At 39.8% G+C, this 23,255-nt stretch overlaps 1 protein-coding gene across 3 annotated transcripts; it reads right to left on the bottom strand.

Moving 5' to 3' along the window:
- Positions 1–5,243: 5,243 nt before the first annotated feature.
- Positions 5,244–22,311, bottom strand: slc46a2 (solute carrier family 46 member 2). Of its 3 annotated transcripts, XM_028462025.1 has the most exons (7): positions 21,799–22,311; positions 18,967–19,137; positions 16,209–16,421; positions 15,369–15,540; positions 7,856–7,939; positions 6,953–7,109; positions 5,244–6,107 (listed from the first exon to the last, which is right to left on the bottom strand). In XM_028462025.1, the coding sequence occupies exons 1-7, from the start codon at positions 22,249–22,251 to the stop codon at positions 6,050–6,052; spliced, it is 1,308 nt and encodes a 435-aa protein (XP_028317826.1). In that variant the 5' UTR covers positions 22,252–22,311; the 3' UTR covers positions 5,244–6,049. The 3 variants fall into 3 exon arrangements, with proteins under 3 accessions (XP_028317826.1, XP_028317827.1, XP_028317828.1); XM_028462026.1 differs by lacking the exon at positions 7,856–7,939; XM_028462027.1 differs by lacking the exon at positions 18,967–19,137.
- Between the last annotated feature and the right edge of the window lie 944 nt (positions 22,312–23,255).

Below are 23,255 nucleotides of genomic sequence, written 5' to 3'. Positions count from 1 at the left end.
GCAGAAAGTAATATGAACTTAAACACTGATAGTCACTACTCTTCAAGCACTAACGGTGCATTGTTTAATTATTAAATGCAATCATCCTTTAATTATTTGAATCTATTCTTTCACAACAAAAACATCAGCGTTGAGTAAAATATTAGGGATGTTCCGATACAACTTTTTCATTTCCGATATGATACCGATATTGCAGCCTTTCGTATCGGCCGATACCGATATCGATCCGATATCAGCATGAATCATACATACTTTTAACTTTTTTTTTCTTTCTTTTTTCAAAAAAAAAATTAGAATTACTTATTTTGTAGTGTGTAATGTTAGAAAAGGCTTGATCAAGTGATGTCACTCAAACAGAGAACAATAGTCAACAACAATAGGTATGAGAAAAACTGACCTATTAATTATTAACCAATTGGTTACATACATTTTAACCTTCAACATAATATCTACAGTATTCTACAATTGAATACAGTAAATTAAAAAAAATGAATTTAAAAAAAAAAGAAATCAGAGAATCTGGAAATTTGAATCCGATGTTTGTTTTCAGGCTAATATCGGACCGATATCGGATCGGGACACCCCTATAAAATATTACTAATCTGTCTGACCCTGATCCCTTGTTTAAAATTGAACTAAAATGACACAACCTTCCTTGTCTAAAAGCAACATTTCTGTTCAGAGCCCTTTCAGACCATGACCTCTTCTTATTCGTACGTGTACTTGGATTAAATCTGGTTGTTTATGTGATGATGAGGCTAAAATACATTTTCCCAACTACATTTAACATCCCCGTTTAGGGCTAACCAATTTCAATTTCGAAAGTTTGGAAGCTTTTCACCGTTAATAATTTCCAGAATTTTACAGGCCTTTGTGTGAATGAAGTAAAAGTAACACTTGATGATGTTAGCTCATTATTAGCGTTGGTGCATCTGTAAGAGTTGAACTGTATAAACAGTGACTTTTGAATCTATTTTTCTATTCCACCCATCAAACATCTGCTGAGGGACGTCGGAGAATGTGGTTAATGACTTAGAAATGATCTACTTCTGACCAACATGAGCACCTTAACATTTGTTCTCTTGCCACTGTAAACGCCCCCGCCTCCTGCTTTCCTGCAGATGTATTTTTGCACTATGTAGCTCCAGCCACAGCGACACATTCAAAAAGTCCAGAAAGGCTTTTTTTCCTGCCAAAAAAGTTCAGCTGAAACAGGTTTTTATGTTTTCAGTCAGAAGTCGTCAAAGAATGAAGTGTTTTAAAGCCAAACCTCCCTCGTTTGCCTTTGTCTTCCTTGTATAGACTCACATATATGAAGAATAATCTCCTTTTTCTGCTCAGGATGAAGCCGACTTGATCCGCCTGTATCAGTTTAGACGTTTATGTAAACGGGTAAATCTGGCACGGGTGTGCATTGTTTACGTTGAGAATCATTTGCTGTACATTTGGTAGAAATTAACATTTGTTGTAAATCTGAATAAGCTTGTGTATATTAATTAATGTTGCTTTGTTGAGATTCACCTTTTCAACAGATGCTTTTCTTTTTCAGATACAGTATATCAGACCAATACAATAAAGGATCTTTATTAGCATTTCATGGTTTCCTGCTTCACTTCCTGTTTCAAACAATCACATATTGAAGCTGCTGAGACGGTGGGCACACTCGTCATACTCAACCACCTCATGATGCATTGTTGGCAGAATGTAAAGTCGTCCTGGGACCGGCTTCAAACTAAAAGGCAAATCCCCTTTTCAAAACAAAAGCATCTCTTCTTCCATTAGATTTTAACGCTTTTGTAAATAGGGCTCTTGTTTTGAAGTTAACCGGCGTTTTAGTCAGTAGCACAATGGTGGGTCGTCGAAAATCTCCAAAATCTCGGCATGAAATGCGTTTGCGCGAGTTTTATAAATCAAATGACCACATGTCGATATTGTACTTGGTCACTTTCTCAATTCAAATGATTTCAGAGCTTTCAAAGGTGGAGAATCAACGGAGTTATTTAGCCTTAGTGTACTTCTGCTTTTTGTCGTTGTAGGTTCAAAATGCATCTTGGGAAACTTAGAAGTATTCTTCAGTGGGAACTAGGAGTGTGACGATATCTCGATACGGCGATATATCACAATATTTTTCCGAATGATTGATTATCGATATGCTCCCGCTAAGTATCGATTTTTTTTTAATTTGATTTATTCTTTTTCCTTTTCTGCTTTTTCGCTAAAATGTGCAGGTACGTCTTCACAGAAATGTTGTCACTGTTTGTTGAAGGAACCAATATTTTATTTACTGGAATATTGCACTATAATGGTGTCACTGGTAAGAAAGACCCTATTTTTTGTTTACAGAAAGCACTATTGGAGATACTTATGTGTTTACATTGGTATGTTGACACTTATTTACAGAAATGTTGCACTAAAATAGTGTCACTGTTCATAAGACACTTTTTCAATTTATTGTCTTTCAGAGATATGAAATAAAAATTGTATTTTTTCATTTAATCTTTTTTTTTCTTATGTCATCGATTATCGTAGATTGATTTCTGACCAATATATCGACAATCACAGTATCGTCATATCGTGAGATAGTCGTTATAGTGAGCTTTGTATCGCGTATCGTATCGTGAGGTACCCAGAGGTTCCCACCCCTAGTGGGAACGCTCATCACTCTAATCATCCTAACCATACTTACAGTAAATACTCATTGAGTGTGTAGTGTTTAGTTGGTTAGTATGTGATTTCCAACACAGGCCTCATAGATCATTAAATTAAAGGTATTTCTTTGGAAAAAAACTGGAGAATTTACTCACAAACAAATGTCAGAGGTAGAAATTGTTGCTGAAAGGTTTGTCGTCTCCATTATGAACTCAGGGTTTGTTGACAAACGGTCATGTGACTTGAACTTTTGGAAAACTTTGCATTGCATTGTGGGATTTGGAGTCTGGTAGAAGAAAGCAAAGCGGGCAGTGAAGTCATTCGCTTGACACCATTTTTTCCCTGCTTTCTTTTAAGCTGTTTTCGCAATATGAAATCACTCCAATTTTGGATGTTTCCATGGAAACAAAAATGATCAACTTCCGCCATTGTTTTGTGCGGAAAACAGTTTTTGAATAAACTTAATATCAGCTACATTAAACAGTTAATCTCTACTAGTACTCAGATTAGTAGTACATGAACTCAATTCTGGTTTACGAGCGAATCAACAACTGTCACTGTTACTAAAAGTAAGTCTATAAGGAGCGAAGGACATTTTTGCTTGTCATTGGCTTTTAAATGTATTCCAACCAATCAGGGAGCTGGATTTGGTTTATGATTTGCATTAGGTCAACTACTACTGGTGAATCTTTGGGTTTTACTAGTAGTACTAACAGACTAACAGTCTACTAGCAGTACTAACAGACTAACAGTCTACTAGCAGTACTAACAGACTAACAGTCTACTAGCAGTACAAACAGACTAACAGTCTACTAGTAGTACAAACAGACTAACAGTCTACTAGTAGTACGAACAGACTAACAGTCTACTAGTAGTACGAATAGACTAACAGTCTACTAGTAGTACGAGTAGACTAACAGTCTACTAGCAGTACGAATAGACTAACAGTCTACTAGCAGTACGAACAGACTAACAGTCTACTAGCAGTACGAATAGACTAACAGTCTACTAGCAGTACGAACAGACTAACAGTCTACTAGTAGTACGAACAGACTAACAGTCTACTAGTAGTACTAACAGACTAACAGTCTACTAGTAGTACTAACAGACTAACAGTCTACTAGTAGTACTAACAGTCTACTAGCAGTACGAGTAGACTAACAGTCTACTAGTAGTACGAACAGACTAACAGTCTACTAGTAGTACGAACAGACTAACAGTCTACTAGTAGTACTAATAGTCTACTAGCAGTACGAGTAGACTAACAGTCTACTAGTAGTACTAGTGAGATTTTCAGTGTACTACTAGTACTAGCAAACATAATGTTGTTTTACTAGTTAAGGTTTTAGGTGTGTGAGTAGACCTTTCTAGTCTACTTGTGCACTTACTAGTAGACAATTTTGTGTTACATGTAATACTAAAATCCAAAAGCCTTACAAGTATTTATAAATCTCACCAGTGCTAGCACTGGTAGACGTCATACAAATTAGGGGGAGGGATTATAACCAAATCCAACTCTCTGATTGGTTTTCAAAAGCCAATGGCAAGCCTTATTTGCTTTCCCCCACCTCCCTATATAACATACAAGGCTTACTAGTATTACTAGTGGTACTTTTTGCTTCACTCGTAAAGTATACTCATGCACGAGTAATGAAATGAAATAGTTAGAAAAATGTTCAGGATTATCTCCAGCAGCTTTAAATCCCATTAAACCAACAACGATCAAAGCAAGTCATAATAAAACCACTTCCGTCTGCTGAAGACTTCATTTCAAACTGGTTTTACAATGACTGTACATTATGTAACATGACAGTACGTGAACACTTCCGTAATGTGTTAGACCTGATTCCTGTTCACGTGTCATCCACTTTGATCCCCTTTTTCTCTAACAGTAAAAATGTACAAATAGATCAATATCCTTAAGTGTCAAGTCATTTTATTCCATCCAGGATCCTTCCAATAAAAACTGAATTCCTCATAATTGGAATGTAATAGGTAGGTGACTAAAATTCATCCCCCTCACTTTTTTACAGAGGGATTCATTGTTGAAAATGTATTGGTCCAGTTAGATTGACTGAATGGTGATCAAACCAATAACAGCCATTTGACGAAGCTGCTGTTCCCAGAAGGTAAACAAAGAGGTAACAATGATGAGTAAAGTGACAAAAATATGAGTAACAGGTGGCAATAAATGGTCCAAAACTGGCAAAAAGAGTGAGAAGTGACTAAAATGGGCCAAAAACCATCAAGAGTGGCAAAAAAAAAATTGACAAAAAGAGGAAACGGATGGTATGTAATGAAAAAAGGTAGCTTACATTAGCAAAATGTGACAAACAATAGTGAAAAAGGGCAAAAATGTAGGGAAATAAGGTCAAATGTGTTCTTTATTGTGCAAAAAGTAGCTTATTAGGATGAAAAGTAAAAGAAAATGATCGTGTGACCACCTGGAGCTTCTACGACACGGCCAGTTTTATTTTTACTGGGTTGCAAAACTTTAATTTAATTTTATTTTGAACGCGGGTTAGACGGACATGAGAGGGGTCCGGATATTCTCAGGCTCTGATGAATGTCCGCCAAATCCGTGTAAACGCACATTTCTCCGCAAACACAGCATTATAAATGCTGATATTTTCACCACGTGTTTATAACCTAATGCACACCTTGGATGCACATGCCGCACACACACAAAGTCGTTTAGAGAGAGAGAGAGAGTTGTGACAACGTAAGTTTGAAATAGACTCAAATAGTTCGCAAAAGCTATTGCTGGGCAATGGCAGCGAAACATGCACATTTCTCCGTGAACACGGCATTATAAACACTGATATTTTAATAATTGTTAACTACATATGTTTATAACTGTACATAGAACTGTAACATTGTTCCCCAGTTTTGCGTTATTATAATTGACAATTTTTAGAGAATAATGAAGAACAATATAGCAGTTAATTATTACTATTAACACGACGTGCTGTAGGCCTAACGACGTTGGCATCTCGCCTGCTAGGAAGTTAGCAACCGCACACTGAAGAAAGCAGAAGTGGAGTTGTGCACAGGGTGAACTGTAAAGGGACCTTGGTGCTAATAAAGTGCTATATAACGTAATGGTGTTGATCATTTAGATCCCAGAACCTTCCTCTAACGGGATGTGACATTGAGAGCACTTCCCCTTTTCTGTCATCAGTTTCACACACCCTCACCCCACCCCACACACACACACACACACACACACACACACACACACACACACACACTAACATTTATAATCCAGTTAACAAACATTGTTTTAGATCCCAAAACTATCTTCTAACAGGATGTGACAGTAAGAGCACTTCACTTTTTCTGTACACACAGACACACACGCGCACACTCACGCGCACGCACGCACACACACACAGCTGCCTCAGGTTCCTGTGAGCCTCTGGTTGCGTTGTCTTGCAGGTAATCTGTTGCTGAGGATACTGTAGGGGCAACAAGAGGGAGTGATCACTGTTAACACGTTTCACCTTAGCATTAGCAATGGCACTGGCATCATTTCGACATGCTGCTGTACAGCAGTGTTTCTCAAATGGGGGTACGTGTACTCCTAGGGGCACACAACAGCCCTACAGGGGGTACTTGAGAGAGAGCGTAGGCATTCAAAATATGGGGTTTTATAATGTTTATTTGAGTTAAAAATGATAATCGCGCAAAATTTTACCAGCAACTCAAAATGACAACAACAATGAGAGAAAAATATACTGAATAATAAACAGAACAGAGGAACAACGACAACATACAAAAAAAAGAAAATGACACACACGCTGAGAAAGAAACAGACTTTTACCAGCAACTCATAAAAACGACAACAAAGACACACTAAAGGAGAGAAAAATACACAAGATCACTACAAAATACACAAAATTAACAGAGAAACATCCACAAAAACACACACACTGAGATAGAATAATTAAAATAATACCAACAACACACAAAAATAACAACAAAAACAAGAAAAACAAGAAAAATACTGTATACTCAATGAGAAAATACACAAAATGATGATGATTAGAACAAGAACTGAAAAGACAAGAGTCAGTCTTGGTTCCACACCAGGAGGGAGATGACCAGAAATAATAATAACTATAGAAATAATTCTATTCAGGAGACACTAAATGCTGTTTCATTCCATAGATTCTTTAAAATGTGCGTAAATGTGTTTCGCTCTATAGTCGTTTTTACTATTCTGAGCAGAATGTGTGAGTCGGACAAAGGGGGTACTTGAGCTAAACACTGCTGTACAGTGTCGACGCTCTCCTGCGCTTACCTGACTGGGACCGTTCCCAGTACTGTGACCACACTGGAGAGTGTGAAAACGAAGCCTGGGCACCAGTCCAGGACACTCTGATAAATCTTTGTGAAAACGGGGATGTAGATCAGAGCGGCGATGATAAAAGTGATCTGTAGGATGGTCAGAGTCATGCCTGACCACAAAACACAAGATAGACATGCAGTGTTAATACATTTAGTTCTACTCCTACATTATATATACTTAACTTAAAGAGTAACTAAACCCAAAACCCACTTTTTTCTGCAATATATGTGGGTATTAAGTAGTGCTGTTGATTGATCCTAGTCCAACTTCTAACATTTCAGTGAAAGCATTTTCATTTTGCATATTTAGTTGTAAAATGTCAGAGTTTCTGCCCTTTAAGGGTTCAACGACGGCTATTACAATAGATTTTTGCTACTGGTTGAAACAGATTATTTGGATTATCGTGTGTCACCAACTTTCACTGTTGGCCCCGCCCCTCCTATAAAAGCTGAGAGGAGGGAGGATAATCAGGCCATAGAAATGGCGTAGACGTCTCGTTCTCCATGTCTGATGAAGGGCGTCCAGCCTGAAACTTCACATTTTTTGTGAAATTAAAATTGGGATCTAACTACGCAGCTGTGCAGACTTTTTGTCATTGCATCTGTTGGCTTTTTTGATCCAGCACATTGCTTTCAAAGGGATGTGTGTGTTTTTTTGATTGTGCTACGGTCAAAAAGGATCAGTCCAATACATGCCTGCACTGAGCCATGGTTATTGTTTCTAATAAAAGAGGGAGGGGTTTATTTTGGATATATTTTGGACAATTTCAAACCCCCAGCTTTGGGCGAATTCCTTGGGGTGGCCCTTAGTGTGTGTGTGTGTGTGTGTGTGTGTGTGTGTGTGTGTGTTTCTTACTGTACAGAGAGGAAGGAACCTGCTGTGACAGCAGCGACCTGATGGTCGGTACCGGAATGAGAGCAAACAGGGTGAGTGAACGAGCTGTTGAGGAATGCAAAATGATTGACAGTCGCTGTAAGAACAAAACAAAAGTACCTAATTTATCAAAAATAAACTAGAAATGTCTGCTGAGCTTAACGGTTTCAGAAAATCAGATGATAGGCAACTATTACCACAGCAGGGCCACAAAAAATGTGATTGTATCTGATCTGATGGTCACATGATCAACATTCATGTCAGCATTTAAAATGACGAGTATTAATACAGGAAACGACAAAGGCTGCGATCGGTTTTGCATATTTTGTTGTCATTTTGTTGGTTTTTGGAGCCATTTTGTGGGGTTTTTGCTGTTGATCGGTGCATTATTAATCATTTCTTCTGTTGTTTATTCGTAATTTTTTGTGTGTTACGACTAATTTTGTGTATTTTTGTTGCTTTTGGAGTCACTCTGTATATGTTTGTTGTCTTGTGTGTTTTCGGAGTTATTCTGAAGTCAGTGACGGTATGAAACTCCGTGAATCTCGAGCGTTTCCTTTCAGAACAACCAGTTGAGCCACTGAGGCTTTTTGGAACCGGATTGTGTGGAATGTGTTCCAGTCTCATCAAAGTGTTTCTGTTCTCACTCAGTCAGAGAAATGTTTAGAACGCCAACAAGTGGCTACTGCGTCATCTCACGTCATTTCTTTAAACAAATGAATGAAAAGAAACACGAAAGAGTGTTTTGATCTCCACTGTAAACACTACTGACGTATTGACATTGTCGGGGGACTTTGGTGCATTGCATTGTGGGATGTGGAGTCCCACAGACAACTGCATAGAAGTGTTTTTCCTTCATTCTTGCAGTGATTTCTTGTGTTTCTTCTCCAAACAAGGAGGACAGTGATTGGCTTGACTTCCGTTTTTTTGTTCTAGTGTGTTCCCTGTGCTCCTCCATAATATCACTTCACGCCACCACACCTTCAAATTCAACAAAATAAGATTTGTGTGAGCCCCAAAATCATTGTTTTGCCACAACTTTCAATCCGTGAAAACACCAGAAATGTGTTGGGAAGTCACTTTAGAACAAAACAAGACATCACAGTAACAATGAAGTAAAAACTCCTTCATGCCTCTGTTTATAGGACTTCAAATCCAACAATGTCAATAATCAGAATCAGAATCAGAATCAACTTTATTGGCCAGGGGTGAATGAATACACACGAGGAATTTCTTTTGGTGACCTGTGCTCTCTCAGGTAGTATAACATTAAATAATAACAATCAACTAGAATAAAGAAAAATAAATAAAATAGAGAAAAATAAAAAGAAAAAAGAAGTATAAACATAAATATAAGAGTAGTTAGACTAATATGTGCAAACTAAATAAAAAATAACAAGATAATAATAATAGTAATAATAATAATAATAAAATAAAATAAGAATACAATAATAATAATAATAAGATAATAGTGCAGTAGTGCATTGATGAGTAGTGCAAATAGGTGAACATTTAAATGAAAAAATTATGTCCATGAACATTCACAGTGACAGGTTGTTCCAGGGTTGTTATGTTTAGTTCCATGGTTATTTCACAGTAACAGAAACAGGTCTGACACTCTTTGACTGTTTAGTGTTGATCAGAGTGACAGCCTGGGGGAAGAAACTGTTTTTATGGCGGGAAGTTTTGGCGTACAGTGATCTGTAGCGTCTGCTTGAGGGGAGGAGTTTGAACAGATTGTGTGCAGGGTGTGAGGGGTCTGCAGTGATGTTACCTGCCCGTTTCCTGACCCTGGACAGGTATAAGTCTTGGATGGAGGGCAGATCAACACCAATGATCTTTTCTGCAGTCCTGACTATCCTTTGTAGTCTGTGTCTGTCTAGTTTGGTTGTAGATCCAAACCAGACAGTGATGGAGGTGCACAGAACAGACTGAATGATGGAGGTGTAGAACATGATCAGCAGCTCCTGGGGCAGATTGAACTTCCTCAGCTGACGCAGGAAGTACATCCTCTGCTGTGCCTTTTTCCTGGTTGTGTCTATGTGGGAGGTCCACTTCAGGTCCTGTGAGATTGTGGATCTTAGGAATCTGAAGGAGTCTACAGTAGCCACTTTGCTATTCAGAATGGTAAGGGGGGTGAGTGGGGGGGGGATTTCTCCTGAAGTCCACTGTCATCTCCACAGTCTTGAGCGGGTTCAGTTCCAGATGGTTCTGACTGCACCAGAGAGCCAGCTGTTTCACCTCCCGTCTGAAGGCAGACTCGTCCCCATCCCTGATGAGACCGATGACGGTGGTGTCGTCTGCAAACTTCAGGAGTTTCACAGAGGGGTCCCCTGAGGTGCAGTCATTGGTGTAGAGGGAGAATAGAAGTGGGGAGAGAACACACCCCTGAGGGGCGCCAGTGCTGAGTGACCGGGTGCTAGATGTGATGCCTCCCAGCCTTACTTGCTGCTTCCTGTCAGACAGGAAGTTGGTGATCCACTGACAGGTGGAGGCCGGCACTGTGAGCTGGGTGAGTTTCTGGTGAAGGATGTCCGGGATGATGGCGTTGAACGCAGAGCTGAAATCCACAAACAGGATCCTAGCGTAGGTCCCTGGGGAGTCGAGGTGATGCAGGATGTAGTTCAGTCCCATGTTGACTGCATCCTCGACAGACCTGTTTGCCCGATAGGCAAACTGCAGGGGGTCCAGCAGGGGTCTTGTGATGTACTTCAGGTGGCTCAGTACCAGCCTCTCAAAGGACTTCATGACTACGGACGTCAGGGCAATGGGTCGATAGTCATTAAGTCCTGTGATGGCAGGTTTCTTTGGGACTGGGATGATGCTGGAGCTTTTGAAGCAGGATGGTACTTCACACAGCTCCAGTGATGTGTTGAAGATCCGTGTGAAGATGGGGGCCAGCTGCTCAGCACAGGCTTTCAGGCAGGAGGGAGATACTCCGTCTGGTCCTGGAGCCTTTTTGATCTTTTGTCTCTTGAATAGCTGGCACACATCTCTTTCATTGATCTTCAGGGTAGGTGGGGGGTCAGAGGGTGAGGTAGGGGGGGGAAGTGGGGGGAGCAGGAAGGGCAGAGTCCAGGTGATGGGCTGATGCTAATGAGCTGGGGGGTGGGTGAGAAAACCTGCAGTAAAAGCTATTCAGGTCTTCAGCCAGTCTTTTTTTACCAGTAGGGTGGGGGGAGGGTTTTCTGTAGTTGGTGACTTCACGCAGGCCTTTCCACACTTCAGAAGGGACTTTGTTTGAGAAGCTTTGTTTTAGCTTCTCAGTGTAGCACCTCTTGGCTACTTTGATCTCCCTGGATAGAGTGTACTTGGCCTGCTTAAACAGGACCCAGTCCCCACTCCTGAAGGCTTCCTCCTTAGCCTGACGTAGCATCCTGAGTTGAGGTGTGAACCAGGGTTTGTTGTTGTTGTATGTGCAGAAAGTCTTGGTCTGCACACACATGTCCTCACAGAAGCTGATGTAAGATGTCACAGTGTCAGTCAGTTCATCTAGGTTGTCTGATGCAGCTTCAAAAACACTCCAATCAGTGCAGTCAAAGCAGTCCTGTAACTCCTGCTTTGACTCCTCTGTCCACCTCTTTACAGTCCTTACTACAGGTTTAGCAGATTTAAACCTATGCCTGTAGGTCGGGATGAGATGAATCAGACAGTGATCAGAGAGCCCCAAAGCTGCACCGGGAACAGAGTGATATGAATCCTTTATTACAGTGTAGCAGTGGTCCAGTGTGTTAGCACCCCTGGTGGGGCACTTTATATGCTGTCTGTATTTAGGGAGTTCGTGGGTTAGATTTGCTCTGTTAAAATCCCCGAGAATGATTAGCAAAGAGTCTGGATGTTGTTTCTCCACGTCTGCTATCTAGTCGGCCAGGTGCTGTAACGCCTCTGTTACACAAGCCTGAGGTGGGATGTAAACACCGACCATAACAAACGAGGAGAACTCCCGCGGAGAATAAAACGGTTTACAGTTTATAAAAAAACTCTCCAGATTAGGGCTACACGTCTGCTTCAACACTGTGACATCTGTACACCAACCTTGGTTAATGTAAAAGCATATTCCGCCGCCCCTCGTCTTCCCACAGAGCTCTTTTACGCGGTCTGCTCTGAGGTGCTGAAAGTCCGGTAGATGTAGAGAGCTGTCCGTGATGAGTTCACTGAGCCAGGTTTCAGTAAAACACAGGGCGGCGGATCTGCAAAAGTCCGAGTTTCTAGTGTTTAGGAGCAGCAGTTCATCCATTTTATTTGCCAGAGAGCGGACATTTGCCAGGTGAATGGATGGGAGCGCAGTGCGTAATCCCCGCTGCCTCAGTTTGACGAGCGCGCCTGCTCGTTTACCCCGTCTGCGTCTGCGGCGTCTCCTGCAAATTCCATAGAGAGCTGCTGCTCCTCCGGTGAGAATCTCCGCATAACTTTCTGGTTCAATGAGAACCGGTGAAATAAGAGAGTGTTTACAGTGGAGATCTATACAAACTGTCAAACTGCAATTTCAACCTTTTACATCTTCTTTTGAGCAAATGTAGTAAGTGACGTTACAAATTAATTCATTAAAAAAAAGAACCAGGTTTGCTATCAACAAACTATCCTTTAATATGGACTAAATAATAATGTAAACAGGTCAAATAATGTTGAAATGAGTGTTTCTCTTGATGGCAGGCACATCAAACAAGTAACTCAAGCTAAATTTCTCGGCGTTATGCTAGACAACCAAATTAGTTGGCAACCTCTTTTTAAAAGTGATCCTTTTTTACAAATGTGGCCAAAAAAACCCTTTGAAATGTTCTTATTAGAAGATCTACGCCTAACAAAACGCATTATTTGGCACCATATTTGTTTTATTAACTTTTAAGACTGGGACCACTTTACCCTGTGCACCGCCATGTCATATCTGTCAAGTTTTAAATTTGAAAATAAGGGAAATTTTCTGGCGCCCACTACCAGCCGTCCCACCTGACCAACCAAGCTCCAGTATCACTTATATTTTAATACAGGAAATCTAAAACAGCCACTTGTCAAACACTTACTAAATACAATTATCTATCTATTATAATCTGATAGACTGACCTTTATTAACACTGAAATGCTGTGAATATTCCTACTGGGGCTGGACAATATGGACCAAAACTCATATCTCAATATATTTTATCAAAATGGTAACGTATGATATAAATCTAGATAATTTTATCAAATAAAGTCTGACCAGAAAGACAATTCTGGGTTAAATTTGCTGATGTAAAATGTCACACAGGGACATTTATTAACAAACAGCTGATCAATATGTGACACTCATTAATCATCTGAGCTTTACATGTTGTTCTGTGAAGTAAAAGCAGCGACTCCTAAAACTAGTATTTTGATACATAACAAGCTGTTATATATATGAAATATTATAGTTTTCTATATCGCCAAAATAGAAAACGCGATACATCTTGAATCTCGATATATCACATTATAAAATGTTTATTTAATATACTGTATGTACAGTTTATATACATGTCAACACGTTGCACATTTACTGTTAATTTCACATTGTTTGTCTTTAAGTTAGATATTAATATTTTATTACATATTTTCTTATCATTTCTCATGTGGTTCTCTGGTATTCACTAATGACTTATTAGACACATTTATTACAGACTTTACATCCTTTAACACTTTTTTAAAGCAGTGTATATTTGTGGCGCTTGTGATTGGCTGATTTTTCATGGTTCCTTCCGCTGTGGTAGACGTTAAAATCTCAGTTATTAATCTAACAGAACGTGTCAGGTGGCAGTTGTCGTGACGCTAGTGACGGCGTTCAGTTTAGTTTTAGGCATCTTTTAATTATTATTACATTAAAATACGGGATATTTACGGGAAGATGGCGGGAAAGAGGGGTAAAATACGGGAGTTTCCCAGCTAAAACGGGATACTTGACAGGTATGGCATGTTGAAATGAAGTCATTCGTGATGTGATTGGCCCCTTTTAGTCCATTGAGTTCTATGGGAGTTGAAGCATTCGGCATCATTTAGCAGCTGTTTCAGTCAAAATGACAACTTGTGCTGCCATAGGTTGATCTAAAAATCAGTAAATGTGTGCATGGAAATAAAGGCAGTTATTATTTAATGCACACGGAGCTCGCCTTCTCTTATTAATGGCATCTACGAAACAGCAGAGTGGGAACTGTCGCCGGGTCACGGTTTTAATTTATCGGTAAACAAAAGAGGTTTACATCAAACTTTTTAACTTTTACTGATTTTTAGAGCAACCGAAAGTTGTCATTTTGACTAAAAAAAGCTGCTAAATGATCCAATAAATACAAGAGCACAATCATCAACACACTACACACTCAATGGGTACCTACCGTTTACTATGTACTATTAGTGTGATTAGGATGGACTTCCTGTTAACTTCAAAACAAGAGTCCTATTTACAGCGTTAAAAAGTAGGGATGTAACGATTCACTCAACTCCCGATACGATTCGATTCACGATACGATTCTCTCACGATTTATTTTACAAAATGGGACTGTAGACAAATTTTTTTTTGGGAAAAAAACTAGAAAATACTGTACTATTTTCCTTTTATTTTTCATTGTCAAAAGAATTCCTTGATAAACAATTCAAAACAATGCAATTTAACTAAAAATAAATCTTGAATGAAATAAATAAAGTTATAATACAAATGAAAATGAAGCCTATTAATTTAAATACTGGTTCTATAATAAACAATGCAAAACTGCATAATAGTTCTTTTTCTTTTTAAAAGTGCAACTGAAAATGTATTTTGTGCCTTAACAATTGGACTTTAAAAAAAAAAAAACCGTGATTACACTGATTTACGTCATATTTGTTTGGACCAGCAGAGGTCGCTGGTAACCCAGTGGTCGGTTGGCATGCAGATATCTTGCAGTGAAGAAGAGAAGCTATGCTAGCAGACAGAGCTAACAGACAGAGAAAAACGTGACTTTTACAGATATTCAAGTAATATTACAGATATTCTTTCGGTGCTTAAGGGGTAAGGAATCATTTATTAACATATTTAAGAGTAGAAGGCGGCCAGAAAGAAAGTATTAGAAGACTCCGCCCGCCGCCTACACTTGTGGATATCGCCCTCTGCTGGTTAAAAAAAATACTGCGATTCAATTTTCAAAAAAATCGATATTAACCGTGATACCTATGAATCGATTTTTAACTGCCTTACGATTAATCGTTACATCCCTATTAAAAAGTCATGTAAGACCAGATGATGTGCTTGTGTTTTGAAATGGGGATGTTTGATTTATAGCTTGAAGTCGGTCCCAGGACAATTTTATATTCCGCTCGCAATAAATCATGGGGAGGTTGAGTATGACTAGTGTGTCCACCGTACATACTTCTGAAATTGTATACATCCAAGTACTTCTTGCGTACTGAATCTTTCTATACCATCTAATTGGAACGTACTTCATATACATTTTGACTTAGTGTGAGTAGTATACGTTAGTATGACATGTCAAACACAGCCAGAGGGTCTTACCAAGGTAGAACATCCAGGTTCTTGTGACGAAGGTCGTGAAGTAGATCCCAAAAGCAAAGGACAACATGCCAATCAGGACGATCGAGATGTCGCTAATGTAACGACGGAACACGATGACGCCCAGAAAACTGGTGATGTAAATTGTGAAGCCAGCAGCATTTCCATAACCAACCTGAAATAGAGTTCAGATTTAAATTACAGGTAGCACCAATCAGAGGTAGCAGGGTTCTTGCCAGCACTATTGAGCATAGGGGGTCCCGACGCTGTAATTTTGCTCCCCTACGGAGCGATGGTGCCCACTACACTCAGTTTTCAGCAACGTAGGGGGGATTTTCTGTTATTTTTTCTTTATTTAATCGGTACCGTCGTAATAATTGTTGCACACTTGGACACAAAAGGGACTTCCAGGTGTGCACGGGTTGTTCTATCCCTCTTTTTAATCTGAATAACCGAGAAACACATACAGGCAATCTGCTCTGATGCCTATATTTACCTGCTCACGATACTGCCTGTATGCACCGTCCAATAGAAACAGTGCTTCAACCATGTGTGGCGCGTAGCGACACATGAAGCTGCTCGTCATGTTTCTCAGTCACAACGGATCATTCTACATGCGAGCGCACGAATTTGAATACTGTGTTCAGGCTTAAAGAGACATCGGCAGTAACAAAGATTAAAAAAACAACCAACAACCCTACTTTAGCTTTACTTACTTCACAAAATTTGGTCCTCAGAGAACTATAAATTTCAAAATTTTCCGCACCAATGGCGCTCGCGATCCCTCTACGCTGTGAAAAATTTCTGGTGAGAACCGCGGGCAGTGATAGAGTAACAGATCACCTGTGTGGCACTCCAGCTGAGGGGCTCCTTCAGCACAAAGGAGCCAAGGACTTCCACAGCCCCGCCCACTGCAAAGTCATACAGGAAGGCTGCTGTGAAGAGAAGGAGCACGTTCACCACCTTCACTGGAGCTTCAGCCGCGGCGTCTGTAGTGTGACTGGAGGGCGGTGAGAGGAGGGGCCTGTTTTCCTCACTGACGCTCACTTCTTTCACCTTAACGCACAAACCAACAGGAGCAACACATCAGCAGGTTAAACTTTACTCAGTTACTCAATTACAATGAATGCGAGGATATAATATAACAAATATATTGTTGACATGAAGCCACGATAGTAATGTTAAACACTCCACAGCAGAGACGGACGACTTTTATCATCGCAAGGGCACAAATAAAGACCGTCTGATCCGGGCCACATTATCAACAATAATGTCAGCATTAGAATAATCAGCAATCGGACGATTAACACAGGAAAGAACAAAGGTTGTTCTTGTTTTGTGTGTTTTTCTGTTATTTTTGTGTTTAGTTGTTGTGTATGTTATAAATCATTTTGTGTATTTGTGTTGTTGTGCGTTCTATGAAGGATTTCTGATTGTTTTTGTTTTGTATGTTATTCAGTTATTTTTGCTGTCGTATTGTGTGTTTTTAGGGTCAGTCTGTGTATTTTTAAGGGTAATTTTGTGTGTTTTTTGTTGTGTATGCTATATAGTACATACTGTATCATTTTTGTTGTTGTGTATTCTATGAATGATTTCTGTGTATTTTTGCTTCGTTTATTCAGACAACTGGGGGGTATTTCATCAAACCCAGCTCAGGGTTAAGTCCAGGTTTAACGTGAGAGTCCGGCTCTGCTAAGCCGGGTTCTAACTGAAACAGTGGTTTCATCAACGAGAAAACACCTTGGTTACCATAGTAACAGTCTGTGGGTCAACCCTGCTCCCGACCAGGGTTAGGCAGCAGGCTTGGCTTAATCTGTAGATGCACTCTCATTTAAAGATAATAACGGTTTCATAAGTCATTTAGTGATGCTTTAAAACACTTAAAATACCGCTTTAATACAGTATTTTAAAGGGAAATTAAACAGAATATCATAGTAAATGTTTTAATATGATTTTAAATCCATACAAATGACGATAGAATCATTGTCTACATGTTTAATGTGTACTGTATTTTTAGTGAGATATCACAGTCTCCATGTGTTTAAACCGTCAGTAATAATATATAAGGATACGTGCGTATCCATCGCCTCCTTTTACCGCACGGTATAAATGTGTCCATTCATTGATCAGAGATTAATAATGTGAATATACAGAGAGGGAGGGGCCTCAGGGACAGTCACAGGGCAGAGCACTAAGGCTCCCAATGACAAAGATACACTATCGCTTACAGGTGTTAAAAAACGTATCAAATGCACAAGATTAGTGAGTGATCACAACACGCTTGAGTTGTTTGCTATGATAAATTGACTAAATAACACCTTCTTTAACCCTTTACTACTTTTAAAATGCTCAAACCAGTCTGTCTTTTTTTTTTTTCTTTAACTAACGTGTCCGTCATTTTTTTTCACTGCTCAGTAACAGATGACGTCACGTCCCGTTCTCGGTCTCAGCATTGGTTCCTATTGGCTTCTCATTCATTATAAAAGCTGCAGCGCATGCGCCGTCACTCTCTCATCATTAAATCTGCGATCGATCTCGTGGGCCTTGTGACGACGTTCACTTAAGCTAAACACAGTCAGCTGGCTCGGCTCAGCCGGGGAGATTTTATTTATTTATTTATTTAATTACTTTATTAATCCCTGAAGGGAAATTATGTTACACTCTGTTATTTTTAGGGACATGCTTCTCACACACACATGCACAAACAGGACCTGTGAACATGCATCAATGGAGAGATGTCAGAGTGGGGCTGCTTCCACAATGAAGGGAGCGCACCAGAGCAGTGTTGGGGTTTGATGCCTTGCTCAAGGGCACCTCGACAGTGCTCGAGAAGTGCCCCGGCACCTCTCCAGCTACCAGAGCAACTTCTGTATTTTGGTCCGCATTGGGACTTGAACCGGCCACCCTCCGGTTTCCAACCCATGTCTCTACGGACTGAGCTACTGCCGAGAAGCTGAGAAGAGTTTGATGAAATGGTGAAAGCCAACATGGTCACGGACCGCTGAGCTGAGCCAGGTTTAAACCATAAGCCTGGTTCGACTGAGAACACTTTGATGAAATACCCTCCTGTTGCTCAGGAAATTGACTTTGATCTCCTGACATATTTGGACTGTCAACTGCCAGTCTTGGTAGTTGACAGATGGAAGATCAAAGTATCCATCCATCCATCCATTTTCATACCCGCTTATTCCCGTTTAACAGGGTCGCGGGGGTCTGCTGGTGCCAATATCCGGCTCTCATAGGGTGCTGGGCGGGGGTAACCTGGACAGGGCGCCAGTCCATCACAAAAGATCAAAGTAAATTTCCTGAAAAACAGTTGTCTAAATAAATGAAATCTCAACATATTATTCAAAAAGAAGACAAAGAGAACTTGCTGGAATTATCTGTGTTTCTGTTGGTGTTTCGTGTGTTATTAGTCATTTTTGTGTTTGTTTTGTATATTTTTGTGTTATTTAAGTGTATTTTTGTTGCGATTTTTTGTGCTTATGTTATAATTTTGATGATTTTTCTGTCATTTGTTAGCAGAAAATAAATATATTTGGGTGACAGATTCTACTGAGATTTAGCGCAACACTGAACGGAGGCTGTGATCGACACTCACCTGCAGCAGAAATATGGAGTGGAGCAGGCAAAGAAGGTGTGACAGCACGCTGGAAATGAGCAGGATGGTCCCATGTGTCAGACTGGGCGTGCTCAGAAGGAACAGATGACCCGATGCCAAACTACCCAACAGACCCATCATCCCATACAGCAGCTCCACAATCATCATCGTCTGTACAAAGCACGCAGGAGTCACTTCTTTTACTGGCTTTCCTACAGCTGAAGAATTTTTTTACCTTTTTTATCCCACTCAAAATGAAATTCAGGACCAACGTAACAATAAACACAAACAAGAAGACATAGTCATCAACATCCCCCGACAGATTGGTTGTCATTATAACTCACAACCTTTTCCTTAAAGAAGAAAGTGTCTATTTGTACGGTTACCGAAATACACGTACGTAGCGTCTTAGGGTTGGGGTTAGGTTATAACCCTATATCGCAACAATTTTTAGGGTTAGGGTTAGAGTTAGGGTTAGGCTTACGGTAAGGTTTAGTCTTAGTCACGCAACCTAAAGTGGCCAACGACTGACCTATCACGTGACCTAAACTAGCCAAATAGGGGCAGTGCGTATGGATAGAATGTCGGTATATTGATACAGCAACCATACGGATAGTCACTGCCTTTAAAGAATGATTTATAATAACGGTTTAACAGTTATTAAAAATATATATATATATGTCAGAGAAAAAGTTACATTTAAAAATATACTTATGTATATTAATGATGGGTGATATTATCGTCCGATATTTGCCACATTTTCATAATTTGCACAGATGATTTTTATTTGTGTAATACATCCAGTAGGCATCCCATTAAAAGTAGAATTAAACTGTTAATTCCATGGAGAGATGAATAATATGAGCTAAAATACTGTTTGGGGAGGGGTCATCTCTAGAAATGTGATTTTTTTTTTTTTTTTGGACAAGACATACATCTTATATATAGAAGGCCATTTCCAGCAGTAAGAAGAATAATATGAAAAGTTAAACAATAATAACAAAAACATGTGATACTGTCTCATAATTATGACTTAGGTCAAACACCAAAAACAAAGCATGTGCACGCTCACTTTTGAAATACTGCCTCTCAATGGAAGTTTGCAGATGTTTTGGCAGCCCATGGGAATATAAAAGTGAGCTTTATGCAGGTAATGTGTACTTGTGCATGACAATATCACAATGTCCTTCAGTAGCAATCCCGGCCATCCAACATCTTTGGTGCATCCAAACTCAAATCTCGATATTTGTTCTCAAAATGGCGAGATACGATATAAATCTCAATCATTTTAATTCAAATAAAGTTTTGACTTTCTGGGTTAAATTTGTTGATGCAAAATGCCACACAAGCACATTAATGAACAAATATGTGCCACTTTGGGCTTTTTGTCCTATAAAAGGGACAGCATGTGTGAGTGAGTTCTGCAGTGTGGCTTGTTTTGGGGAAGGTCTGGGTTGGGGGGCACTCAGTGATCTATTTAACTGTGCTTTTCATGCTGTTCTGAGAAATAGCGAAACAAGTTCTAAAACAAGTGTTTTAAAACAAAATAAGCTCTAACCCTTACCTATATATATATATATATATATATATATATATATATATATGATATTGTAATTTTCTGTATTGCCAAAATAGAAAAGTTGATATATCCTAAATCTTGATATATCGCTCAGCCCTAGTATCTCATAATTATGACTGAAGAATTGTTTTATTATTATTATTATTATTATTTTACTTTCCCTAGTTTTGTTTGTTTTTTCACTGCCAGGAATGAGCTTCCGTATGAATAAATATACATTCCTTAGATTTACTGTAAATGTATCTAAAGCTCTCTGTGTAGTGATGAAGTGTTCAGTGATCATTTCATTCGTGCTTTAGTTATGACTAACTATGACTATGACTAGTTTGCTAAACACACGCCCACTGCTGCAGTCAACCACACCCAGTTGTAATATTTTGTGTTTAATTTTTGTTATTGTTTGTTCATTTTTAATGTTACAGTTATTAATGAACATGAATGCTGTGAAACGGAATACAGGTGTTAGTTTGAAAGTCCAGAGGTGAAAGTAATGGATTACAAGTATTCATATTACTGGAATGAGTTGATTTTATGGGTACTTGTACTTTTTTTTTTTTGTTTTTTTTTTTGAGTAAATTATTAATTAATTTTACTTGTACTTAAGTATGCTTTAAAAGAAATAAAGTAATTAATTACATTTATACACCCAACTGTTACTGAGTAAATAATTACTTTTAGATTTAAATGATCAACGGACATCGTGAAACTACAAATAAATGAAATGAGTTGACAACAATCACATCATAGCCGACAAATCAGATTAAAAGTATTGTACGGCGCCAAACAGCATTGAATGCTGGTTATTTTTCTCAGTTTTAGAGTTTATAAATGTAGTTATACTTTAAGTCTGTTCATTTATTATTAATTCTAATTAATTTCATTGCTATTATTATTATTATTATTTTTTTTTTTTTAAATGAACATTTTGAAAAAGCTTTTATTTTATACAGATGCCTTTGTGGAAAATTAATTAAGTTTCAATTGTGCAACATTTAGTTTATTCCTTTTTAAGTTCATACATCAGATGTTTACCGTATGTATGGGACAAGATTTATTACCAAAAATAAACGCGGGGGGTGAAAGTAATTATTAACTTTTACTTTGAGTACTATTTAATTCAGCTACTTGTATGTGAGTATTTTAAGTATGACTTACTTGTACTAGTGTACATTAACAGTACTTTTATTTGAATAGATATTATCAGTACTTCTTTACGACTTTGGAAATTACCGTAAAGTCCGTAATACACCGACCTTGGAGCGTTCTTCCGCCGTGGATCTGAGCGACGTCGCGGTCATCACACCGGCCCAGTAGGAGCAGAACCCGCCTGAGAGTCCGAACACAGCAGCAGCTCCGAACATGACGGGCAGAGGAAGCCCGCAGAACAGCACCAGCAGCAGGCTGAGCCTGAGCAGCAGGTACCCGCACAGAGGCACCACGATGGGGACCTTCCTCCAGCCACGGTCACCCAGCCTGGCCAGCAGCAGAGCGGGCAGCACGGGGCCCAGTTTGATGATCAGGTTGTAGGTCATGAAGAAGTCCGTCATGGCCTTCTGATGGCTGTCCTCCGGGGACAGACCGGCGTAGGACGTGTTCGCGGTCCAGTCGCGGACCACCAGCTGCAGCGCGGTGTCATACATGGTGCTGCTGAGCTGCTGGAGCATCACCGCGGGCTCGACCTGCCGCAGCACCGCCAGGTTCGCCATCCCTGGAGCTTCTCAGGGACTCCTTCACCTTTTACACGCTGTGTGTGTGTGTGTGTGTATTTATAGTATACATTCATGTGTGATTATGGGAAACACCCGCTGTTCACTTCCTCCTGTGATTTCAGGAAGCAGCTCATGCTTTCTTTCAGAAGTCCCCATGTCCTAAAGCTACTATTCAAAGACAAAACCAGTCTCACCTGCAAGGGCGCACTGGGACCAAAATTCGAGAGGGACCCTCGCTGCGGACCGCGGAATGGGGCGGGGTCCTAACCCTAACTATAATTTAAAGAAAAAAGAAAACCAAAGTCCATTCCTCATTTATTTGCGAGTCAATTATTACAACGGTTGGTGGTACCCAGTCATTGGCACATACCAATATATAAATGGTGCCCATTACCCCGTTTGTGGCACGGCCCCCCCCGGGGGCCCAATTTTTCAAATGACTACTCCTCCGTTAATGCTCGTTGAATTAGGCTGTAATTTGACGTGGAGATTCTATGAGCAGATGTCAAGAGCCCCTCTGGAACTTTTTTTGAGAGGGGGCCCACCCCCTTTTCTGGTAATATCTAAATTTATCGAAACAAAGTTGTGCGATATATCGTTGCAAAGGCCATTCAACGAAGATTACGATTTTACGTGGCACAATTTGATTTGTTTTACTCAGTGGAACCGAGTCATTTGACTGAATTCTCGGGAACGTGGTATGTGCTATTTGGCGCGGAGACGTTCCGCGGGCCCGGCCGTAGTTCATCCGAACTTGTTTACTAACCCTAACTGCTACTGCCTCCACTTCCTGGCTAAAGTCGAGGTTACATTAAAAAATTGCTTCACCCCCACCATCACACGTGTGCGTATTTTAACGACTCAGCGCATTGGATAAAGAAGCAGCACAAACTAATGAGCCACACAGGCTTCGTTAAAGACAGACATAGCTGTCGCCGCCCATCGGACTTCTGAGGGGCGGCGACAGCTGTTCCGCGGCTGCAGCGATTGGTACTTGGAAA

Source organism: Gouania willdenowi, chromosome 12 (assembly GCF_900634775.1).
Source record: "Gouania willdenowi chromosome 12, fGouWil2.1, whole genome shotgun sequence".
Classification (NCBI taxonomy): domain Eukaryota; kingdom Metazoa; phylum Chordata; class Actinopteri; order Blenniiformes; family Gobiesocidae; genus Gouania; species Gouania willdenowi.
The sequence above is the reverse complement of the archived record's forward strand: the minus strand, read 5'-3'. Positions and strand labels throughout refer to the sequence as shown.